Source organism: Culex quinquefasciatus, chromosome 2, assembly GCF_015732765.1.
Source record: "Culex quinquefasciatus strain JHB chromosome 2, VPISU_Cqui_1.0_pri_paternal, whole genome shotgun sequence".
NCBI lineage: Eukaryota > Metazoa > Arthropoda > Insecta > Diptera > Culicidae > Culex > Culex quinquefasciatus.
In genome coordinates, this window is record NC_051862.1 from 210568031 (window position 1) to 210588993 (window position 20963).

At 40.8% G+C, this 20963-nt stretch overlaps 2 protein-coding genes across 7 annotated transcripts in view; one reads left to right on the plus strand and one right to left on the minus strand.

The window, feature by feature from the left end:
* LOC6033318 (rho guanine nucleotide exchange factor 7) overlaps positions 1-20182 on the plus strand; it is a 40388-nt gene extending 20206 nt beyond the window's left edge. For 2 of the 6 annotated variants that reach the window (XM_038257421.1, XM_038257422.1), the window contains exons 2-8: positions 6249-6492; positions 6562-6718; positions 6784-6984; positions 7048-7723; positions 8011-10294; positions 11339-11594; positions 11666-11808. In XM_038257421.1, coding sequence (XP_038113349.1) covers positions 6309-6492; positions 6562-6718; positions 6784-6984; positions 7048-7723; positions 8011-10294; positions 11339-11594; positions 11666-11669 — 3762 coding nt within the window. In that variant the 5' untranslated portion in view covers positions 6249-6308 and the 3' untranslated portion in view covers positions 11670-11808. Of the gene's footprint in view, positions 1-3061; positions 3292-6248; positions 6493-6561; positions 6719-6783; positions 6985-7047; positions 7724-8010; positions 10295-11338; positions 11595-11665; positions 11981-18951 lie in introns of those variants that run through there. The other 4 variants (XM_038257425.1, XM_038257423.1, XM_038257424.1 and 1 more) reach the window with 4 other exon arrangements.
* Positions 5224-5840, minus strand: LOC6033317. The gene is made up of 3 exons (XM_001843730.2): positions 5598-5840; positions 5436-5530; positions 5224-5375 (listed from the first exon to the last, which is right to left on the minus strand). Exons 1-3 carry the CDS (start codon positions 5747-5749, stop codon positions 5248-5250), a joined length of 375 nt encoding a protein of 124 aa, XP_001843782.2. The 5' UTR covers positions 5750-5840; the 3' UTR covers positions 5224-5247.
* Positions 20183-20963: the final 781 nt, after the last annotated feature.

Consider the following 20963-nt stretch of genomic DNA (forward strand, 5'->3'; position numbering starts at 1 on the left):
ATGTTTAACGTAAAATATCCAAAAATGTTTAACATCCATAACATAGAAATCTGGTACAGTACAGACTCGATTATCCGAAGGTTTGTATGTGACTTCGGATAATCGAAACATGAACATTTTTTTTCCTTTTTTTTATTTTCTTACTTTAAACATCAAATTTGAGTTCTGCGACCCTGTAAAATCAAAACATGCATTTTTTCAATATTTAATCATCGCCATTTTGGCCGCCATTTTGGATTCAAACATTCTAAATCACTAGTAGTTTAAGGGTCATACCAGATAGAAGGGAAATACTCTTTGATCATACTTAAAAATGAGACAAGGAAAAAAAAATTTTTTTCGTGATTCGATTATCCTAAGTTTCGGTTATCTGAAGTGAAATTTTTCCAAGGCCTTCGGATAATCGAGTCTGGACTGTATATGATTTGATATATAAAAAATGGATTTCGATACATTTATTAAACACTACTCTACTAGTTACTGGCAACTTATTTTTTGACCACCCTATTTGGGAAAGGGCCACCCTAATCGCCAACCAAAAATAGAACAAAAAAATGGCCAATTGTTTTGGCAAAGGAACTCCCATGACAAATTTTCCATTCACTATTTTAATCTATTGGACCACCCACCATTCTCTAATGACGATATCGCAGCAACTAATGGTTCGATTTTCAATTTTATTAAATGAAACATTCGTGAAATTTTCCGATCTTTTCGAAAAAAATATTTTGAATTTTTTTAAATCAAGACTAGCATTTTAAATGGGCGTAATATTCAATGTTTGGCCCTTTTAAAATGTTAGTCTTGATTAAAAAAAATTAAAAAAAAATTCAAAAAGATCGGAAAATTTCACAAATCTTTCATGTATTAACATTGAAAATCGGACCATTAGTTGCTGAGATATCGTCATTAGAAAATGGTGGGTTGTTTTGGTGAAATTTAGAAAACTTCAATTTCCGTCTTTCTTTTTCTTAAAGCGGCTCTATCTCAGCAACCGGAGGTCCAATCTTCAATGTCTCTTAAACAATTTTATAGCAAATTTTCTGAACTTAAAAAAAAAATTAGAAATGGTCACTATTTTTAAAAATCGAAGAACTGCAAATATTTCGCTAAAATCAAACTTTCGGTGGCTATATCTTGAAAACGGAGCAATTTATCAAAAAATCTGTTAAGTACGTTTCGATTGCATATTCAATCAAATTAGTTTTTGTATGAAACTTAAATTTTTTTTCCAAAAATCATTTTTTTTTTTCAAAAATTCATAACTCGGCGGCGGATTTTTTGACCATGTTTCTCTATGGCTCAAAAGTTGCGGATTTTTGTCCTCTAAAACATATCAAAAAATCTCGAAAATAAAAAAATACGTATTTTGGGAAATTGAGTTTTGTGAAAAAAAAAGTTGATTAAAAAATCTGCAATTTTTTTCCGTGTACCTATTTTTGTCTCAAAAGTCCTCAAGAATAGAAAATTCACTCAAAAGTTACAGCTGTTTGAATATTTACATACCATTTTTGTATGCACAGCAGCCAAAATTGTATGGAGACTTGTATGGGTGAACCAATGACGCAAAATAGCTTATTTGATCATAGGGAAGGCCCCCACAAAGTTTAAGTCAAATAAAAAAATACAAAAAATAAAAATGGTCGAAATCGGCTGATTTCTTAGAGAGTTGCTCACATATAATAGAAAAATACTAAATTAAAATAATGTCAGTACACAAAAAAACAAATATTTTAATCGTATTTTGGAACTAATAAAATTCAAATTAATTTATTTTACCCTCTTTTGAAAATACTTTTTTTACTGTCTAGAAAATATATCATCGTTATTTTAACTCAACCTGCAATTCTCTGAGGCTTCGAATAACAATTTATATTTTTTTTCATTTAACTGCAACTGGCTACACATTTTGCATCTATGGTTCGTCCATAAAAATTTTCTACAATTGTAATGATGTCCATTAAAAGGTATACCAAAATATTCAAAATTGTTAGCAAAATACAATTTTTGTAGCTAGTAAACAACCAAAATTTGCGAAACGTGCTGAAAAAATCTGCATTTTGCCACTAGTTGCGTAAACTACCCATGCTCGATTATCAGAAGCTTTCGATTATCTTAAGGTTTGTATGGCAATTCGAATGATTTTTCTTCTTATTTATTCGAGTTCTGCAACCTCATTTTAGTCAAATTTGAGCGGTTGATTGCCTATTGAATTCTAAAATGCATTTTTCAATGTTTCATCTCCACCATGTTGGCCACCATCTTGGTTTAAAATTCTAAATCACGTTGCCGTTTCCATGTGAAAAAATGTGCAACTGAGAAAAACGCGATTGAAATTTTTCAATTGATTTCCAGACAACTAATGATGAAAAATATTGTACACAGAAAAAAAAAATCATGGTGATATTACATCTGGGAAGGGGTACATCTTTTATGTCAGAAAAAAGGTGTAATTTTACATCTGGAAATGTGTAATTTTACCACTTTTCTGGTGTAATGTAACTTTTTCAGTCAAAATTGATGTAAAATTACATCATAAAAGAGTTAATATTCAACCTTCCAAAATAACAGCTTCCAAATTTACATTATTTTTTTCTGTGTATAATAATCAAGAAATACCAACAAAATTAAAAATGTTATTTCGAACGTTGGTATGGAATCCCTCAAATCTCCCGTTTCAACCAGACCGCACTAAAAAAGAAAGAAGAACCCGTAATCTAGGCCAAAGATACAAAGGCAAGAACCCGGCAAATACTCCGCCAACCGCGGCAAATATAATCTACACATAATTAATAATTATAATCGATATAAATAAACAACTTTACACAACAGTCAGCGCAGCCAGCAAGTTGTGAAAGACACACAGTTAGGAAAATTCTCGGAAGAATCCCAACCCAAGTCACCTTGTTGGTTCACCCATATTTTCACCGTGTCACGTCACGTCACGTTACGCGTTCGCTCGGAGGATAAATGAGCCAAAACGCATCAACAAATGTGTGCACCGTCGGTCCGTCGGTCGTTGGCGTTACCAAATTTCCCAAAACTGCAAAGAAGAAGAGCAGAAGTCGCTGCTAATTTTGCGGGCCAACATTTGCCATTTGTCCTGCCCGGGGGTGTCTCCCTTTGGCTGGAGAATCGTTCGCGCGGCCAGTTTCTCGGAAGTCGTCTAGTGGGTAGCAGCGCAAACATCGACTTGGACCGTGCTCAGGAAAAATCTGGCAGGACCGTGAACGACGGCGGCGACGACTAATGGCGGTCAACGGCAGCGGAAGTGACACTGAAACTGAAAGTGTAAGGCGTTTCGTGATTTTTTTTTGGCACTCGCCAGAGAAGCCGAGCGTGACAAGTGAAAATAGTTTCAGTTTTCGTTTGCTGGCCCCAGACACTAACGTTAGTCGGTTGGTGGTGTGATGAGCGCAGATGGGAAGAAAAGAGAAGGAAATTAGAATGAGAAGACACATTTCGACATGGTCAAGTTTGATGATGAGGACGCCAAGTTGTTGATGGGGAAACATTTAAACGAGAGGATGTTTGGATTTTTGCTTGTTAAAATGTGCTCAAGGTTTTTCCCCTCCGGATTTGGAAAAGGTTAACTTGTGAATAGAATTCCAAAACTGTGAGTAGTGCGGATCTGTGAAGGATGTTGACATTTGATGGACAAGTTTCAATTGACTAGAACAGTCGATATGAAAACATTATTTCGTAAACTGTGATTTTATTATTTTAAAACTCGTTTTGTATAAAGAATGTAGTTCCCCATGAATACAAACTTATTATTAAATAGATTATTATATATTTTCCAGTTTGTTTTCGTCAATTTTTCAATCAAATTGAGTAATAATTTTTTTTTCAAAATCTAAATATTGCTGGAAAACTTTGGAAACATCAATCGAAAAGCACTCTTCAAATTTTGTTTGTTTGTTCGAATGTATAGTTATTAGAAGAATTTTCAAATAAAATTTGTTGCATGAATTTATTTCTCAAAATAAAAAAAACAGTTGTCTTGTTTGATTGTTCCAATAAAAAATAATTTCCAAGGTTCTTAATCGATAAAAATTATCGTCGATAATGATAATGGTTATTGTTACCATCGGGACGAAAGCAATAGTCTATCGTTATCGTTATTTTGATAATTCTTGATAATCTTATCGCCGATAACGGATGATAAATCAATTTGCAATCTTTTTAAAATCGATTAATTCAACCATATCCTGTTAAATTTTCAATGCTTTCACCAAAAATATATTTTTTGAAAATGTGAAAATTGTGAAAAAAAATGCAATCTATCTATTTTTTAATTTTCTTCAAAATTTTAGTTATGTAGAAACGATAAATATTAAATATAAATGATATGAAATGTTTTACATCAAGTTATTTATGAAACAGTTCTTCAGGAATCTTTCTACAGAACAATAAATAAAAAACGTGTAATTCTGGAGTTTTTTTTTTGAAAAGGTCCTATAAACATATGAAACGCAATAGCTCATAGGACATTTAAAAAAACTCTAGATTTTTTTCTTTTCCATTCCTAATTTAGACCATATTTTATATTGTATATAAATTAGCGTTCTTCAAAACTCTCTACCGTTCTTACTTAAACAATTGTTAGTTGATAAACTAAAGATATAAAGTGGATTGAACTAAAAATAAATTTGGCTTTTAAGATTACCTTCAGCATTTTTTATTTGCATGCACAAACACTGTGAAATAATGCATAATTTTTGAAATTTATGTATTTTTTTTAACTTCTCCAAAATATAAGTTGTCATTGCTTCTGTAAAAAAAAATGCCAGGCATCAATGAATTCCTAATATTCAATAGTTTCAAAAAGACTAAAAGTGACCTATTTGATTGAAAAATTTAAAAATGGACGTTCAACAATATCATTAATGCGAACCGAACTTTTTTTTATGTTTCTCTAATATTTTTAAATGGTTAAATGTTTTTACGCATTTCAAATTTCATAAATAAGATTGACTATAACATAAACTTGCTCAAGAAAATTACTGTTTTTCATGATGCAAAAATAACTGAGATTGCGTCATTGAACAACTTTGTTTTATTTGTTGTTGAAGAGTTGGACAAGTTGTAGAAAATAATTGTTGCAAAATTTGGTGATCGATCTACAAAAACCGACTATCGCTTTGTTAAACCGCTCTAAAATCTTCAAAATTGCAAATGCCTTTGAACCATTAAAAACCCGCACCGTAATAAAACACTCAATAAAATCTAGAACGATCTTATCTTTTATTGCTTTCGCTTAACACTGTCCAGCGATTTTATGCTCCCAGATGCAATCAACCGCTCGAGCAGCTTCCGATCAGTCTCCGCCCGCGTGCTCTTGATGGTTTCCACGATCGGGATGATGATTGGTTCTGTAAATTTGGGCAGTTAATTTCACACACTGCACATTAAAGCGGTTCAACCTTTCTTACTATCGGTGTGTATCACGTAATCTAGCTCGTCCCCAACCGACAAGTGGTACTTGTAGCCTTCCTTGGCGTCCGGTCCGTACTCCATGAACTGAACACTGTTGACGAGACACAAATCATTAGCACTCCTGATTATGATGATCACTGAATGTCGGACACACAAACCTCGATCGTTGCCGAATCTCGTCCAACGTTTTCTGTATCACGTCCTGGTCATGCTCTTCGCGTTCAACCACCAACTGCGGGGTTACCGCTGTGTGAGATGCTACGACCCCGACCAGGACGGCGAGCAGGTACAGCTTGAACGCGATCGCCATGATTAACCGTGAACAACTGAGGACTCCACCACACACACTCGATAGGACTTGGGGACCCAACCCGACGCAACCAGACACAGCGGCGAACTTTAGTCATTGATCATCTTTTATACCACTTTCACGACCTTGCTGCATTTTAATACAGATCAAAATGTGACACAGTCTGCTCACACCAGCGGGAACAGGTTTCGCGGCGTTGATTTAAATTTGAATATGGACCGACGGTGGCGTGGACCACTTTTTGTCCTTCTTGGTGCATGGGATTCGTTACGAGCTCTCTGGGTGGTTATTATTGAGTGGAGATTTGCGATAGGTTCTTTATGTAACACTTGTTGCTTTAGGTGAATTGATCGGCAGCACTTTTTATCTTGCCAGCGCGATGTGGGTGAATGGAATAGGAGTGTTGACACGCTACGGTGGGGTGACCTGTTTGACTATTCCGGGTTGGGCGATGTTCTGGAAGCTTCTACAGCTCTATGCCTTTTCCTTTCGTTTCCAGCTTTGACCACATCACCGCCCTGCATCCCGGAGAAGGCGCAGGCCTGGCGGCGTCGTCGGCATGGACTCGGGCCAGTTTACCGTGCAGGCGCAGTACTCGTTCAAGGGGTCCAACAATGACGAGCTTTGCTTCAAGAAGGGCGACATCATCACACTGACACAGCGCGAGGATGGCGGCTGGTGGGAGGGAACGCTCGGCGAAATGACCGGCTGGTTCCCGAGCAACTACGTCAAGGAGTATGTCGGTAAGTGGGGCGATCTTGTTCAGTGGATGAGGTTCAGCGTTTTGACGGATTTTTTTTTTTCACCTGCAGGACCCCTTCCCCTGTCAGAGACCATCCGTCCACCGGAGGACATCCAGGCCTTCCGGTCGGTCGTCTTCCGCGATTTGCTCGAGAGTGAGCGGGCTCACGTGGCCGAGCTGCGAGGGATGATGGAGAACTTCCTGGAGCCGCTGGAGGGTAGTCAGATGTAAGTTTCTGAAAAAATGATCAACTTTGTATCGAAACTGATAAGAACCTTTCCCCTCCGGACAGTCTCTCGCAGGACGAGTATACGCAGCTGATGTGTAACTTTGTCGAGGTGGTCGAGATGCACGAGGAGTTTTTGCAGAACCTGGAGGAGTCGAACGATCGCGTCGGGAAGGTGTTCCTCACGAAAGCACCCACCATGAAGAAGGTTCACCAGTGCTACTGCGCGGCGCATCCGCGTGCCGTCGTCATAGTTGATAAGTACCGGTAGGTTGAGCTGCGATCTGTGATCATTCAACTCTTCTCTGACTCTTGTTTTATCTTTTTTAGCGATGATTTAAATGCCTTTATGGAGAAGCAGGGCGCTGCCAAGCCTGGTCTGCTCGTGCTCACCACCGGTCTGTCGAAGCCGTTTCGCCGGTTGGACAAGTATTCGGCGATCCTGCAAGAGTTGGAGCGTCACATGGAGAGTTGTCACGCGGATCGCGGTGACACCCAGCGATCGATAGCCGTATACAAGGACATTGCTTCGTCGTGTTCTGCGACGCGGCGTCAAAAGGAGTTGGAGCTGCAGATCCTGACCGGTCCCATTCGGGGCTGGCAGGGCCAGGAGTTGACAACGCTCGGGGAGATCATCCACATGGGCAGCGTGGCGGTCGGTCCCGAGCACAAGGATCGCTACTTTGTGCTGTTTCCCCAGACGCTGCTGATTCTGAGCGTGAGTCAACGGATGAGTGCGTTCAAGTACGAAGGCAAGCTTCCGCTCACGGGGATCAGTGTGAACCGGCTGGAGGACACGGACCAGATCAAGAACGCGTTCGAAGTGACGGGTACGCTGATTGATCGGATTGTGGCCGTTTGTCAGGGGCCGAGCGAAGCGAACAAGTGGGTTGACCTGCTCAGTGCAAAGTTGATCGCTGATGGACAGCAGCAGCAGCAGCCAGGCAAGGACATGAAACGGATCGTGAGCAGCTCCGCGGTCAACATTCCGCTGCCTCCGCCACATGTAAGTACCCAGCGTTGGTTTGCGGAGAGTTGTTTGCTAAGAGATTAACACCGTTAATGGTTTCGGGCTTCCCCTCGTTGAATAACTGTTGTGTCCCCCCTCCCTCGTTGTTTAAAGATGTGTCCCTCCCACCCGTAATCCAACCGGCGAACCGCCGGAACACCGTTTAACGCTCCACCTTATTTTATTCGTTTTTCTATCTCTCTGTATCTCTTTCTCCCTCGCTGAACTCCAAATAAACACATACACAAAAATACGAAATCAACAACCCCCTTGGTAAAAAAAAGCAGTGTAAAGAAACGCTCGACCCGCGCGGGTACTGCACGCGTGTCTCCGTATGTGCATACAGTCAGAGTCCGGGCCGGACGACGTTTCCGCCCTCGTCCTACCCGCCAACGGCTCCGTACGCCGCGCTGACCTCCTTCTTCCGGCGGCTGCTCCGTTCGGGCGGCATGTCCCGGTACATCGTGCAAGCGCTGCTCTACCCGCAGATTACGGCACGCATCGATACGGGTGCGGTGGTGTTGCGCCGGAAGCACCGGACCACGGTGCGGATGTACAGGAGGGGGGAAGAGCAACAGCAACAGCGGAATCAGCAGCAACTTGACGGAGACTCGGATGAGTATGAGGAGGAGGAGGCGGGGTCGTGTACGTCGTCGTGTTCGGCCGGATCGAATGGGAACAATTTGGAACGGCAGAACGCGGTAGATTACGGGGACGACGAGGATCCGTACGAAACGATTACGTTCTTTACCGAGGGGAGGAAGCAGGAGAGTGATGAGGTTGCGGCCGCCGCGAGAGAGAGTACGATTTACGAGAGCTATGGCGGGCATCCGGATGAAGCGGATGAGGCGTTCTTCTACGTGCCAGGAAAACCGGCCAGTGGCAACGTTGGCAGCGAGGAGAGAAAGAGTGTCGAGAGTCACGGATCGCACATAATCGGGTCGCGAGCGATTCCTTGTCTAAAGTTGAACGACTGTGAGTCCTTTGGGAGCAACGGCGGGGTGCGGGGTGACGGGGACGCCGTAGGTTCGATCCATACGACCACGGCCCGGTTGCACCTCGGGGAGATCCGGCAGCAGTGTTCCGAGCAGTCTCAAGTATCTAGCTTTGAGCATAGAGTAGGCCACGGCCGTATGGCGTGTGAAGACTTAGTCAACTTAGATGATTCCATGAAGATCAAACATTCGCTTCAACAGAAACCGATAATCGAAGAACGGCACAGCATGCCGACCCTGTTTGTGGGGAACCGGTTCGCGAGCTCGTCGGTAACCGAGATTTTTATTCCGTCGTGGAAGGATCGCCAGGATCCGCCTCCGCCTCCGCCGCCGTCCAAGCCCACAGAAGATCGCTCCAGCTTCACGACGCATCATTCCAGCACGCTCGATATTCCCGCGCCCGAAGCCCCACTGCTGTCCGTGCCGGATCACGTGACCGCGGAACTGCTGTACAACTTCCACAACAGCCACCACAGTCCGTCGCCGTCCGTCGTGCGTTCGCCCGTTACCTCCTGGTGCAAGATCCTCACGCCGCCGCAGGAGTTCGGCACCTTGTCCCGCGAGATGTCACCATTCCGTAAGCATTCACTAAATTCTGATAAAAAACTTGTGCTAAATCAAACTCATCTCAGAAAGGGAAAGGATGATGAGGAGGCGCGATCGGCGACGACCACGACTTCGGCGACATCGCCGCGAAGGTGCGTGAGCTACCAGTACGTAAACATGGGCGGCAGCAACGCTGCCAACACTAGCGCAAGTAACGCTTCCGGGCGGCAGAACAAGAACAACTCCCCCGAACAAACCCACGCCAAGTGTCGCTTCTGCGATAGCAGTTGCAGTGCAGGCGGCTCCCGTTGCCACAGTCCGCGCTCGAGCGATTCAGGTATGGCCGGCAGTTGTTCGATATCCACACCCGATCCGCCTAAATTATCCGGGGATTTTCTTCTTTATGATTCAGAGCACGGAACAGACGCGGCCGGCGGCGGCCAACGTAGCCAATTACGGCACTCGCGCTCCAGTCACAATATCGGCCGGTTCGCGCCGCTGCTCCGCGACGACAGCGAGTTTAACTTTACCGACAGTGGTCAGTACGACCACCACCAGCATCACGGCGCGTTGGCACAGGCCACCACCACCGGAAGTGGCGATCCGAACCAGACCCGGAACAATACTCTGCGAAGCGAGGATTCCGAGCTGGGCGGGGGGATGATGAAGTTTGCGCGAAGTCGCAGCGAGGAGCGCGTCAGTGACGACGACGAAGTCGTCGAAGAAAAGAAGCAGTACAGTGGCCGGAGTAGAATTGTGGTCAATCTTACCGGAAGCGGACTGGAAAACGGCGCGAACGAGCACAAATCGCAGACGACGATCTACCGCACCGGACTGTATGCACATTGGTGGAAGAAGGAAAAGTTGCCCATCTTTGTGGTCGGAGCGACGACGCGGCAGGGCGCGGCGGAAGAGCGAAGAAACGAGCTTCCTGGGGGTAGTTGTGGTGGTTCCGGTGACCATTTCGTTGATGGCGGTGGTGGTGGTGATGGTCGGGACGCCGTCGTTGACGTCGCACGGGGTTCAGGCAAGAGATTTGCTTTTCTGTTTCGTAGTGTTACGTTTGTGTCACATTTTTTTTTCTAGATCGTTTCGTATTTTTATTCTTTCGCTGAGTTAATTTACGAGAAAGCAAATTTTAATTTAGTAGCTTACCGGTGCTTTTGTTTACCATTCGATTAGAGGTTTTTGTTGAAACGAAATTTTGAGTAGAGATTCTCATTTTCAGGCTGACAAGCATCTTTGAAGTGTTGATTGGAGATCATCCATTGCTAATTTGCATTCTACTGTTTTTGTCCGCGTCAACTCTCTTTACTCGCTCGGGACAAGACAGAGAGCAAGAGAGTAATTCTCTTTTCTCTCTCGAATGGGCTCTCTTGCTCACCGTTCTCTGAAACGTTCTGAGAGATACTTGAATGATAAATTCTCAATAATTTGAGAAATACTAACAGAAAAGTTATCCAATCAGCCTTCAAATGACGAAATAGTTCATCAATTGGTTCTCTCCTAACAATAATTGTAAATAAAGCCACCGTTTCCCGCCCGTTGAGTTACACCAATTGGCTTACCAACATCGCGCGATTGAGTCCACCCTCATATTCGAATCTTCGTTTTCATAATGATTTTGCCTTATTTCATTTGTGTTTACACTACATTTGGTTTATTTTTTTTTCGATTTTGCAATTACTAAAGCTGCACTGCCTGGGCCCCCATTTCGAACATCTCCACACATCAGCAAAATCAAAACAAATTGTCACTCTTTCTACTAATTGCTGTTGAATAAAACGACCTTTTCGGAAGACAAGAAATTGTCCTAACCTAAACGTGCTTTACATCGGAACTAACTCAACCCTTTTTAAACTACTTTCATGCTTGCAGAAAAATACGGAATAACAATTCTGTCGGAGAGAGGAAATTCTCTCTCTTATTTTGCAAGTACGGAAACCCCATGTTCACCCCCACCACAATCAATCCTCCGCTAACCCATCTCTGTCGCCTGTTTTTCGGTGTTTTTTCCGTCTCAATTCCACTGTACAATCTCACACTTCTTCCCTCGCAATGTTCTCTGCAGATGTCCCCGCCCACGTCCGGCGGCAGCAGCACCGGCAACAGCCACCCGTCACGGGGCAGCGGCTCCATCACACAGCACATGTCGCAACACAAACGCAGCCAGTCGTTCAACCACCACCTGAGCTACAACCAAGTCCAGCAGCAACAGCAGCAGCAGCACCAGTCCCAAAAACTCCTACTGTCCAATTTCGCTGCGAGCCGGATCAGCACCGAGTCGGGAAACCCGCCACCAAGCCTAAAAGGAATCAAGGAAAAAGGTAAGATTTCGGAAAAACTAAACTAAAAATTATAAACTAAAAAAAACCTTCGTTTCTCCTCTCTCTTTCAGCTAATTGGAACATCACCAACCTCCGACCGGCACCTCCCCTGCGACCCGCGCTCCTCAACGGAACCAACTCATCGGGCTCGGGAACGGGTTCGACCGGCGGCGGTGGAGGCGCTAGCATTGTTGGCGGTGGTGGTGGAAGCATTGGTTCCGGTTCCGGCCTGACCGGGTCCGGCTCGGTTTATCACAGTTTGTCGCTCGGCACCGGCCAAAGCACGAAGGCCCAGCCGACGTACGAGGAGGACGCGCTCGTGCTGCGCGTAATCGAGGCGTACTGCGCGGCCTACCAGAGTAACGCGCGCAACACGATGCACTCGGGTAAGTGGAATGATTTTTTTTTACTTTTTTCAATAAACTGTTTCATTAGTGACATTATGTGTACCTTCATGTTACTACTCACACGTTTATGTTAGCGTTTTGCAATTATGAATGATACATGTTATTTGCATTGTTTTTAACTGAATAAACCTTAGGATATTTTTTTTTAAATTTCGGAATATTTTGTTATTGTACTATTATATTATTTTGTTAGCTTTTCAATTTTATATTTATGGTAAACACACATTTTAAAAGGGGTTATTCATAAACAACGTAAATACTTTTTTGGAAATGTTTTACCACCCGCACCCCTCCCCCTCTTCACATGGGGTCAATACATACATGGAGCTTGTAACAATCGCCCTCATTTTTCTACTGACAATAGGTCTATTCCCGTACCTGCAGAATTGCAGAATTTCTGCAGCTTCTGCAGAATTCTGCAGCCAGCATAAGTCACTTTTTTGCAGCACGTTCCCGTACTTTTCAGCTCGCTCTTTTCTTCTCTCTCTTCTGCAGAAGTTCTGCAAGGAGAGAAGCCGCAAAACTTTTGCCTGGGTAGCGCGTTCCTGTACTTTTTCTGCAATATTGTACACAGTTGAGTGGATTTACTCAAATTAGGTTTTTTTTTAAATATTAAAAAGTTTATTTCTGGAACTTATTGTTCTATGCAACTCAACATTTTATTTAAAAAATCAAACATGTACCATTTTTTTAGTAACTAGAAATTAATTATGCTTAGATAGAAATTATACAAGCAATTGAAAACTTTGACATTAGGTAAACAATTTTAGAGAGTTGCAGGTACGATTAACTAATATAATTGAAAAATGACAAGCATAAACCTTTAATAGTTAAAAAAAATCTAAGAAATTATAATTTCAAATAAATTAAAAAAAATTGTAAATCCAAAATTTCGAATCTTCTACATTTGAGTTTCTAACCTAAAATATGACTCCAATGTGTATTTTTTATGATTCAAGATGGCGGCATTTAAGAATGTAGGAATTTAAAAATTTAGGAATTCAAGGATTTAACAATTTCAGAATTGAACAATTTATGAATTTAAGAACAATAATGAAAAAATGTAGTGTAAAGCATACCGAAAGTTTGGATTTTAAATAAAATGTATTTTAATTTTAAAGAATATAAAATATGATGTGTAAACAACGTAAGTATTGTTTCAGCAAAAATGTTATGTTCATCAATTATATAATCATTTATATTTATTATTTGTTTGATATAGCCTAATACCTCCTTGTTGACTCCTTCGTTCGACAAAATTACATCAAATTGGTAGCACCGTTTTAGGTATAATTTATTATTTGCCAACTAAATTTACCTATTATGTTAACACATGTAATCTGTTATAAAGTCTTTTCAAAAACAATTGAAGATTAAAAACTAATCTTTAAACGAATATTTTTTTGAAATTTTATTCAGCTCAAAAGAAATGTGTCTTTTGAAAATTTTGCAAGCTATTTGTTTTTATGATACAAATTGTTTGTTGGGTATTAGCCGTGCTGTAATACTGGCATTAGTTATCGACTTTTTATCAGGTTAAATCATTAACACTTAAAAATAATAATCGTTTTCAATAAAACCAGGCATTAAAAAAAAACCACCCCAAAATCCATCAATTCAAAACATACAAATGTCCCTTCAAAAATACTACTTCAATTTAGTAATAATAAAACATCAAATTTACTACAACTCGTAATAAAATGCTTGATTTCACTCAACTTGCAAATTTTATGTAAGCGTGTACTCAATATCCATCACACCAACATGCAGATACTTTTCAGCACGAAAAAGAAGAGAGAACTTGCAGAAAAGTACGGGAACGGTTTTACTGCAACTTCTGTCTCTCTCATTGCAGAAGTTCTGCCTGAGAGAAAAGTTACTTTTGTTGCAGAAAAGTACGGGAACGCTCTGCTACCGATTTCGTGCAGAATTGCAGAATTCTGCAGTACGGGAATAGACCTAATATCTCGGAAAGTATGGGGTCGATTTTCTATGAACTATGTCCCCGAATTCCGGAAATGGGGTTTGTTTGTATTTTTTTGTTTTGGCTCGAACTTTTTGGGGGCCTTCCATATAAACACAAAAGCTATGTGTTTCACCCGTACAAGCCTCCATAAAATTTTGCCAGTTGTCCATGTAAAAATGGTCTGAATCTTTTGAAGAAATCTTCTGACCGATTTGGTGTCTTAGGAAAAGCGGATGATTTTCAACATAACCTCAAATGGAGGGAGAGAGGGATGCCATTTTCTTCAGGTGGGGTCTGAATTTTCTTGAGAAAAAGTCTGAGATTTTTTTTATACAGAAAATTCCTATTTCAGATGAAATAAAAATATAAATGAAAGGAAGGAACCAACCATAGAGTTTTGACCGTACTTGTCTATGAAAGTTGTGAAAAAATAATGGATTTTGGTAAATTGTTTTTTTTTGTTGTTAAAAAGTTAATTAAATTCGAAAATCGGCAAACATAAGAATGTACCTATTTTTTTTTGAATAATCCTCATTAATAGCCACCATTTTAGACCGCTGCCAAAATTGTAAAAAAAAGGCACAAATGCAAAAATGCACAAAATTGTCCGATTTAGTAGGGAATTGCTCCAATGTTAAAAATTGAAACTATTGTGAATTGTATGCTCCATAAAAAAACAATTGCGAAACTTCAGAATCAAATGTCAAATGTTTGGGGAATGTTTTGAAAAACAATAAATGAAATTTGTTAGGCTGGTTGAAAAGAGCTGAAAATATCACAACCGTTTCAGTTTTTAACATCGAATATCGAACTTATACTTTCCAATCCAATTCCCAACGTTAAAAATAAATCATATTGTCGCTTGTGTGCTATCTTGTGACACGTCCTATCTCTTTACAGCAGACGTGTCACAAGATAGCACACAAGCGACGATATTTGAAAATTTGTGATTTTTTCGAAAAAAATATTTGAAAATTTTGACATCAAGACTAAAATTTCAAAAGTGCGTAATATTGAATGTTTAACGAGTTTTCATAAGAGCAACTCTCTACGAAATCGGCCGATTTCGACCATTTTTATTTTGTGTATTTTTTGATTTGGCTCAAACTTTGTGGGGGCCTTCCCTATGACCAAATAAGCTATTTTGTGTCATTGGTTCACCCATACAAGTCTCCATACAATTTTGGCTGCTGTCCATACAAAAATGGTACCGTAAAACGGGGTGACTTTGATAGCCGGGGTGACTTTGATATAGGTTTGCGATTTTTCCGCAAAATGAAGAGTACAATTAAAATACGTAAGGAATGGTTCAGAAACATACTGACCGTGGTAGAGAAGTGTTCAAAGTACCTCATGAAGAACTATTCATAAATTTTTGAAAAGTTTATAAAGTTAGTTAACTATAGTTAAGAAAATGTGGATGAAAGTCATTATTTTAAACCAGTGATCCCCGTGCACAGCGTTCAACCGCGTTCTCTGTTTTCTGTAATCGATCAAACACCAGCACCGCGTGTGCACGCGTACAAGCAAACCTAAACTCTGACGTGTACAGTCTGTACGCGCACACGAACCTCGAGTTTAAAACCGAACCTTGCACCCCGGGTACAAACCCCGTGCAAGCCGACGACGCAGAAAAGAGACAAAAATAGTTCCCTCACGCTCCCTCTGCTGTAAAGCGGTGTTTCATTCTCCGCTGCAGTCACACTACAGTGTTTGCCACAGAGAGAGTGAGAAACAGTCATTTTTTCGTCTCTTTACACGCTCTTCGCTCGCACGGCGTTGTACCCGAGGTGTGCACCACGTGTTTACACCGCGTGTAAACTTGAGTGCGCCGTGCGGGGAGAACTCGAACATGGCAGCCTGGTGTGTTTGAGGTTCATCTGCACTGAAAACTTGTACGGCGTGAACGGCGTGCGCGCGTTTCGGGAAGACTGTTTTAAACTTCTCAAAGTGTCATGATTTTCTCAATGAACATGATTTTTAATCGGAAAACGGAATGCATTTTCGGATTCTTTGGACAATTTTCCACTAGGAGAAGGTTAAATAAGTTTGTAAATAATAAATAATATGTGTTTTTGAAACACAATTAAAAAAATCTCCAAATTTATAGGCAAATTCAGTTGAACAAATTTCATGTAAAATGTGAAAACTTGTGATTCCGTGCTTCGAATTCAGTTTAAAATGCAATATGTATAAATCGATAATTTTGTAAACAAAACTATTTTTAACAAATTTCAGGCAAAATTCCGACTTTTTAACAATTTTACCTAAAATTTATATTTTTTTTTTTGTTAAAAAGCTTATAAACTTAGTTAACTTAATATAAACATTGATTTTTTTCTCACAAACTATATCAGCTACTTTAGTGATGGTACATTTAACGTACAAATAAAGTTTGAACATCTTAAATATGATTTTAACAAGAAAAACTATGACTATCAAAGTCACCCCGGAATTCAAACCATAAATTTTTAACATAACTATTTTTCTAAACACTATTGAAAAAACTTTTTTTTCCAAAATAGTGCATGGACTTTGTGTGGCCTACCCCAGTACATGTTTTAAAAATAATAATCTTGAGAAAAACCTTACCTGTTGGAAAATATTCTAAAAACAAATTGAAATCCTATCAAAGTCACCCCGGTTTACGGTATGTAAATATTCAAACAGTTGTAGCTTTTGAGTGAATTTTTCTGATCAATTTGGTGTCTTCGGCAAAGTGAGTTCAATTAGTTGGGTGGTGACGCGCGGTCAATTATGTGGAATTGTGTGTGAAAAGAAAAGAATTTTATTTCGTGTTTCATCCTGGTTGGCTTGCCCACAAGCAGAAACAAAATCAGTTCAATTAGTTGGGTGGTGACGCGCGGTCAATTATGTGGCATTGTGTGTGAAAAGAAAAGAATTTTATTTCGTGTTTCATCCTGATTGGCTTGCTCAAGTCCTTCCTACATCATCGTTGATCGGGAGGCACGACGTCGTGTGAATTGTTGCATTAAAATAAGTTTAAGTATTACTGTAAATGACTGTAAAAAAGTCCTTCGTATATCATCAATGTCGTCTGGGTAATCGTGATGAAAAATTACATTTATTCAGTACTTAAATACCTGTGCGCGAGTGTTTTGGTGTGCTAATTAGAAAGACCTTCCCATAGCATCGTTGCTCGGAAGGCTCGCCGACGGGTTTGTTATGAAAGTCCTCCCCATAGCATCGTAGCTCGGGAGGCATCGAAAAGCCAATATCTTATACCAATAATCACGTGATGCTTGAAGGAGATGCTGTGGATTCAACGGTCTCAAGCGGTATCAACAAGTATATAGCGAAAAACTGTGTGCTTGATGAGTCTGCAACTTCAACTATCGGACTAACATTCCTCCCTTTTGTTGAACTGCAGGCTTCTTGGGAGGGCGCCGGTATTGACTAATAAAGTCGGGGTCATCAGGGGTTAAACAGTGAACGGATGGTTGGCTCCCACTGATCATTTTTGATTCATTGTTTAACTTCAGCTGATCTGTCAATAACGGAGTAGCAGCTCATTGGCAGTCAACCATGCTCATGCTCATGCTCATGCTCAATTTGGTGTCTTCGGCAAAGTTGTAGATATTGTTGAGGACTATTGAGAAAAAATAGGTACTCGCAAAAAAAAATTGCAGATTTTTAACCAACTTTTTTTTCACAAAAACTCAATTTCCCAAAATACATATGTTTTCATTTTCGAGATTTTTTGAGATATGTTTTAGGGGACAAAAATCCGCAACTTTTGAGCCATAGAGAAATATGGTCAAAAAATCTGCCGCCGAGTTATGCATTTTTGAAAAAAAATGATTTTTGGAAAAAATCAAAGTTTTATGCAAAAACAAATTTGACGTTATTTTTTAATGCAAAATTGAATTTGCAATCGAAAAGTACTTTAAAGATTTTTTGATAAAGGGCTCCGTTTTCAAGATATAGCCACCGAAAGTGACCATGAGTGACAGTAACCAGGGTACATCACAAAAGATAGCCTTCTCAGGTGGTCGCAGTGAACTTAACCCAATGCCCATTGGGCAACAAAAAAAAAAAAAAGAACATATTGTTTTTTTTTCAAAGAAACTTCAAAATTTTAATGACAATAAAAATCTAATTGAATGAATACAATTTAAAATGCACTTTTCTCCATTGAAAATCACTTAGCATGTTTATGCTCGATTGAAATTTTTTAGAAATTTTGTGAAAGTATTGCATCGCCATATTTTTTTTGAGAAAAATACATTTTTGTCAATAGCTTCATTGGTTGCATTTTTGCAGCCATTATTCTGTTGAAAATTTGCTGTCTGCTGATACATTTACCAAATGATGAAACATAAAACAAATCATTACAATCACAATTATGGATTTTGTATAATTTTGAGTGTAGTCAGTATCCGCGCTTTTAGTTGCTAACCTTCCTGTCGGTGTTATTGATTCGCAAGCATTTGTTACGATCACGTCGTGTGTCAATGTTACTAATAATTTGCTTCGCGACTTCCCAGTTTCACGTACATAACAATTTGAAAACCCACAATTGCGAAATCTTGAGCACTCCAGTCGAAACGAAAATAAATCCAAAAAATGTGTTCGTTCATATGTTAATTTAGTGTTACCGCTGCCGCCAATGCAATGCTGTTGTAGCTGCTGCTTTGCTCCTGTTATGTGTTTTTTTTTTCGTTGCTGCTGCCGCCACTGCTGTGCTGTGTTATAATTTAACGGTTCGTTTTTGTTTTGCATCCCCCTTTTAAGCGAGTTACGGCATTTGCTCACATCTCCACCCACATCACAAACATTCAGACTCACACTCACATTGCTAGATAGAAAAACCGCCGAAATTTGCGTATCCGCCCCCCTCCTCAACCCGTTCCGTGCGTACGAAAATATCTCTGTTTCTTTTTCTTCCTTTTCTTTCTCTTGCCGCATTTCAATTTCCTTCGGGGAAAAATGTTTCAAAAACGAATCGAACCGAACCAAAAAGCACTCCAACCGTGGGCTCCGGTTCTGCCGATCCGCGGCGGCAAGCTGAAGACGAGCCGACACTTTTCCTCGTCGAACCCGCAGCTTCCGTTCACGTGTTCGTCGCTGTCGTCCTACCTGACGAATCCGGCCGCCGGAAGCAAGCACGGCCAGAACAGCCACAATACGGCGTCGACCAACAGCATCAACACGTCGCACATTTGGCGCGAAGCGAGCCCGAACAACTTTAACATGTACTCGGCGTCGATCTGTTCGCTGAACTCCTCGGCGGCGGCGGCGGCCGCGGCCAATTGTCGTCCTGGGCCGGCGAGCCGTTACTCGGTGGGTGGTTACGGGAGTACCGAGTGGCGATCCCACTCGGAGGAGAAACCTGGTGTCGTTGCGCCGAGAACTGCGACGACGACGACCCTGCTGCAACCCTTTTCCAGCCCGATCGCGCGATCCGGATCGAACTACGACAACATCTTCATGAACAACAACACCAACACGCCCCTCTTGTCGCGGGTCTCCAAGCAGCAAACGGTCTGGATGAACGCCAACCAGGTCATGAACTACCGACAGCGGTCCACCAGTCGAGAGATGGAGCAACCTCTCCCACGGAGGGAATCTCCACCTCCTCCAGCGCCGGAAGGCCCACCGATCCAACTGCCCCAGCAGTCCTCGACAACCCCGCTCCTGTACGACCGGCGCCTCAACCGGTCGTTTGAAACGGCCCAGGGACTTGGCCGCACCAGCAAAGTGTCTCACATGCGCCGGTCGACGCCCCAACTCAACGGAGACGACGACCCCGAGGAGGACCCGCTGAGGGACGACGCGTCGCGTAATTCTGTGTCGTGCTGCAACAAACTGCTCGCATTCTACTGGCAGCATCGATAAAGGCGGTAGAGGTCGTAGTCGGTATAGATCTGTACCTAGCTCTGCTTTCTGTGTAATTGATGGTTTCAAGGGTGATGGAGAGATGACTGTCAGACGATTGACGAAACGCGAAGGAGAAAGAAATGGAAGAGAAGAGCTTTGCTTGATGGGATTGTATGACAATATTTGTGCTATATGTTCGAGCTGGTTCACGCAGAAAATTAAATTGTTCCTTCAAAATTCCGAAACAATTGTCGGCCACAAAATTAGTAAAAGTTTATAAATATCTTTTTTGTATGCAAAATAGTTCGATGTAAAGAATAACTTATTTTAATTTATCTGGTATTTTCAACACAGTAAAAAAATAATAATATTACATCGCGGGAGTGGTACATTTTTTAATGTCTGAAAAATGTGTAATTTTACCACTTTTCTGCAAAGAAAAAAATAAATCATGGTAATAATACATCTGGGAAGAGGTACATCTTTTATGTCAGAAAAATGTGTAATTTTACCGCTGAAAATGTGTAATTTTAACAATATTCTGGAGTAATTTCGCTTTTTCAGTCTAAATTCAGGTAAAATTACATCATAAAAGAGGTAATATTCAACCTTCTAAAATTACAAATTTTTTGCTGTGTGGTGTAATGACACTTTTCAGTCTAAATTGAGTTTAAATTACATCCTAAATTACACCTTCCAAATTTACACATTCTTATAACAACAACAACTTTTTTGTATGAATGACAAAACTTTTTTTTTAATTCTATTTGAATTGCAAGCGTTGATCTTTTGACTCTCATCAAGCGAAAAAATCCGAAGAGAGCATGACTCTCCTCTCTCCCGCACGAAAGATCGGTTGCAAAAAACTAAAAAAATCAACATCTGGGTTATTCGGCGGAACATCGATTTCACACAGAGTAACACAGAGTAGTAGTAACGTGTTACGTCAAAAAATGACCTGTCACTATTCGTAAATGAACAATGCTTGTAAACGAAATAAATTAATTTGAGTGGTGCTAACAATGAGATTTAAAAAAAAATCTTCAACCGATTTTCGGAAGCGAATTTGTTTTGCGAGATTCGCCTCCTCTTTTATTCCATCCCTGAATGTTAAAAAAAGAAAATTAAATTTCTGCGTGAACTAGCATCTGTTTG